We start from the raw sequence: 4466 nt of genomic DNA on the forward strand, positions 1-4466 counted from the left end.
AAGAGCCAAGGAGCGGATGCTCGTACACCTGACCCTTGAACAGCGCAGGGCTGAGGGTGTGCCCCGCAGCCGGAAATCCATGTATGACTTGTGACCCCCCCCAAAACTTAACCACTGACAGCCTACTGTTGACTGGAAGCCTGGCTGATAACGTGAATAGTCGTGTAACACGTCTTTTGTGTGTCGCATGTATTATATGCTGTGTTCTTGCAGTCAAGTAAGCCTGAGAACGTAAAATGTTCAGAAAATCATGAACAAGTGGGTATGTGGGGCGGTCCTGTATTTGTTGGGGAAACTCCATGTGTAGGTGGACCTACACAGTTCGAACCCGTGTTGTCCAGGGTTGAGGGTGCAGTTCACAGATGCTGGCAGGAACTTGCTATTTTATTTTATTTTTTATTAAATTTTTGAAAAAAGATGTTTATCTATGTATTTTAGGAGGGGAGGGTGGGACAGAGAGAGGAGAATCCCAAGCAGCCTCCACACAGACAGCACAGAGCCTGACCTGGAGCTCAAAACCATGAAACCATGAGATCAGGACCTGAACCGCTATCAAGAGTCAGATGCTTAACCAACTGAGCCACCCAGGCGCTCCCAGAACTTGCTGTTTTAATAGGTGCAACGATGGCTTCTTCCTCAGAGGAGGAGGGGGGCCCTTTGTTCTTCCCCTGGGTCACGTGTTTCTCTGTGTCTAGGGATGGGAACCCTTGGCCTTGCTGTAGGTCATCTACACCTTACAGAAGACAACAAGGTCACAGGGGCCCTGCTGACCAGCACCTTTTTGAAGGCACTGTTTTTGGTCCCTTGCGTCTTTTACAACTTTTCTCTGCAGAAGCTTGACTTCTGAAATTACCCCTTATCTTTTGATATCAGTCTGCTGAACAAGCAGGACTCGTGCGAGAATTATAACACCTGCTGGGCTGTGTCTCCCGCCATCCCTGCAGGCCTGCTCTCCTCATGAAGACGGCAGTTCCACGACTCCTGCCATCACTAATCAGCCATAGAAAGTGCTCTGCTGACTTTAAATCTCAGGTCTCAATGTCGTAATTACAAGTGCAAGTCCCAAATAAAAATAAAAACTGAACACTTCTCCAGGGGGAAATGGCTTTCCTCTTGCTTGCTGCCTGCAGGGAGGGAGTGTGATCAGCTCCTCCCTCTTCCAGCACCCCAGCTGAGGGCTGCAGCCAGGCTTGCTGGAGGGGGCGGTTCAGTGCAAGCCCTTGCTTGGCCCTTCCGGTCCCCCTGCTGCCCTCCAGTTCCCAGATGGAGGCATGACCCCCGTGCCCCCAGCCCATTTTCTGCACATGAGGTGGGGACCAGACACTAACAATCCCTTCCAGAGAAAAACTCTCCCTCTCTCCAGCCGCCTGACCCTTCCCCGCCCATCCCCTCCCCCCTCCCTGCCCTGCCAGGAGACATGAAGCCCGTTCTGGCCCCTGCTTCCTGTTATGGAACCTCTGCATTTCCAAAGTGAAGTAAGTCTATTTCCAGATGGGTTCTCAGTGCCTTCCACACAGAGCCCAGCACACCCAGCACACATGCACACACACACACACACACACATCCAGTACACTCACGCACACATGTGCACACACATACCCAGAGCACATGCATGCACGCACACACACAGCACACACATGCACACACACATGCACACACACGCCCAGCATACACGCAGCACACACAGAGCACACACATGCACAGGGAGGCCCACTTGAGCCAGCACACAGAGACAGGGTCTGCCCCACCAGCAGGACCCTCCCAGAACATGGCTTAGCGGCCTCAGGATGCTGAGTGCAGGGCCCGCCGTGTGGCTGGTTCGGGACTGGGAGGCTGTGCAGTCCACAGGTTCCTCTCCTAGAGGTGTGGCCTATGTGTCCCCATCTGTGAACCGGGCAGATGATGGCTCATAGTCACAGAACTGCATGGGGCACCTGGAGGTGAGCTGGCAAAGTGCCTGCCTCATCTCACAGACCCCTCCTGCCTGCCCCCACCCCATCTGTCACAGAGAGGCCACCACAGCAGGTCTGATTGAAAACAGCATTTATTGTGGTGACCCTGGGGGCTGCTCCGCTCACTCCTCTTTCTCATCCCCATGGGTGATGATGTAGCACAGAGACTTGTAGTCGACGTCCCCCGCCAGGTCCATGGGCGTCAGGGCGAACATCTGCTCCACCTGGGGTGGCAGGGACTGGTGAGAGGCAGTCCATCCAGCGAAGCCTGGTGGGGGCCGACCCTTCACTCCCCTCCCCACTCCCAGGGCTGCACTTTGGCCCTACGTCTCTTCAGCTGGGAGCCCCAAACTCTGAGTTAATGTTTTCTGCTACCTGACCGTGGGCAGACTAGAGACACAGGAGTGGAGGGTGGGGGCCCGAGGGGGCCATGGGGATGCCTCCCCTCCCTTCCCCGTGCTGCTTGACACTGCACGGACAGAGGCTCTTCCAGATGCCAGTGCTGCTCTCTCGTGCCTGGGCCTTTGCATGCACAGCTTCTCCAGCCCAGGACACTCCCATCTAACTCCATGCCTGTCACCCTTGGTAGAGACAGTCCCTCCTGCACGGAGCCCTGCTCTAGGCCCATGAGGGTGGGGGGTCCGCAAGGCCTCCCCCGTGCCCTGCGGGGCGAGGACCCTGTGAAAGGGTCGGCAAGGGAGGGGTGTCCGAGGAACCAGGAATCCTCACCTCAGCCGGAGAGAACTTGTCTGCCTGGGTCAGGAGAAGCTGTTTGAACCTGGTGGGGGAGAGCCGACAGGTGGTCTGATGAGGGGGACGAGGTTCCTGTGGCCCAGGTGGCCACCCCCAAGGCAGAGAGAGCCCCACAGTACAGGCGGGGGGTCACCCTCACCTGGGCCTCACCCCCTGTCATCCCATTGCTCACACTTACTCATCCTTGTTCACCACGCCCTTGCCACTGGGGTCAAACATGCGGAAGGCGTTCAGGATGGCTTCCTCAGGGTCTGTCCCTGGGAGCCGGAGGGAACAGGTGAGCACCCACACCCCCAGCCTCTCTGGCCCCACCAAGGAGGAACCAGGGAGGGGGGCGTCATGTCCCAGAAGAGGTAGGAGCATCCTCCCTGATACACAACATCCCTTGGGGCTCAGGGATGCTGGGCGGGCCTTGCGGGCAGGCCTGGCTGGGAGACTAGGATCTGGGACTTAGGAGTGGAGGCTGAAGGCACATTTCCCAATTCCAAGTCGGGAGCTGGGGTGAGCAGTGCCCATGGGTCTGGGGTGCAAAGGAGGACTCCATATCCTCTGGGTGGGCAAGGGCCAGCGGGGGGGTGGTCCAGCTGAGGTCTGGGTGGGGTTCAGGCAGACTCCAGGCCTGGCTCACCGTTGAGCTTCTCCCCGAAGAGCGTGAGGAAGACCGTGAAGTTGATGGGACCCTTCCCTTCCTGCAGCATGGCATCCAGTTCCTCTTCCGGGATGCTCACCTTCCCTGGGGGGGTGATAGCCACAGGGGTGGAGAGGGCCAGGGAGGGAGGTGCCCTGGAAGGAAGCTGGGCCCAGTGGGGGTGGGGCAGGGGAGGAGACAGAGGGGAGCAGAGGCGAGAGCAGTGGAGAGTGAGGGGCCTGTCCTTTCTCAGTGGGCAGGGGGCTCCCGCTGACCCAGCAGCCCTGGTGAGAGCAGGCCCAGGGTGGGGAGAAGGGGGAGGTGCTCACCGAGCTGGGAGTAGGTCTCCCGAAGGTCTGACTTGCAGATGATGCCATCACGGTTCTGGTCAATGCAGCTGAAGGCCTGCGAGGTGCGGGGCAGAGTGTCTAGGCGGGAACAGCCCCCACCCAGGGAGGGCCGGAGGCAGGAGGGTCCTGGATGGCGGGCATAGTAAGGACAGGGGCCAGGACAGGTTCCAGGCCACTGGGGGTACAGCACTTACCTCCTTGAATTCCTGGATCTGGGCTTGTTCAAACATGGAAAAGACATTGGAAGAGCCTCGCTGGGCCTGCTTGGCAGCTGCGGCCTTGCCCCGGGTCCCCGCCTTCCTGCTGGCCTGCAACACGTGTGTGGGGAGAGGCCCCCGTTTCCAGGTGCACCCCCAGAGCTCCCAGGAGAGCCCAGGCCAGGGCCCTCTTCCTGTCCCCAGACACCACCTCTCCAGGCCCAATGTGGGCTCCGTGACACCACCACCCCCAAACCCCTCCTGTAGCCCAAGGACAGCACCTGGGAGTCTGCTGGCCTCTGGCGACCCTACCTGACACTCACCATCCTCTCTCTGTGGCCGCCTGGTTGCTGCAAGGGGCCCACAGCCCGTTTTATGCCTCAGCCTTATCACCTGGAGCACCAAATAAGGACAGGAGAAGAGGACAGGCCCAAATTTGGTAGCCCTGCCTGGGCTGGGGGAGGACAGGGCCCCAGGCAGATTCCAGCCACGTTCCTGGTGACCTTCAGGCCCCCTGATGTGTAACATCCGGGCATGTACCCATCAGCAGCAACGTCTCCCAAGGGCAGAGCTCACAGGCTCCTGG

At 58.9% G+C, this 4466-nt stretch overlaps 1 protein-coding gene across 1 annotated transcript; it reads right to left on the reverse strand.

Annotated features, from left to right (window-relative positions):
• Window positions 1-2013: 2013 nt before the first annotated feature.
• On the reverse strand, window positions 2014-4239 carry MYL7 (myosin light chain 7). Its single transcript, XM_042927558.1, has 7 exons — window positions 4204-4239; window positions 3878-3991; window positions 3663-3738; window positions 3334-3438; window positions 2884-2962; window positions 2682-2730; window positions 2014-2176 (listed from the first exon to the last, which is right to left on the reverse strand). Exons 1-7 carry the CDS (start codon window positions 4204-4206, stop codon window positions 2075-2077), a joined length of 528 nt encoding a protein of 175 aa, XP_042783492.1. The 5' UTR covers window positions 4207-4239; the 3' UTR covers window positions 2014-2074.
• Window positions 4240-4466: the final 227 nt, after the last annotated feature.

Source organism: Panthera leo, chromosome A2 (assembly GCF_018350215.1).
Source record: "Panthera leo isolate Ple1 chromosome A2, P.leo_Ple1_pat1.1, whole genome shotgun sequence".
NCBI lineage: Eukaryota > Metazoa > Chordata > Mammalia > Carnivora > Felidae > Panthera > Panthera leo.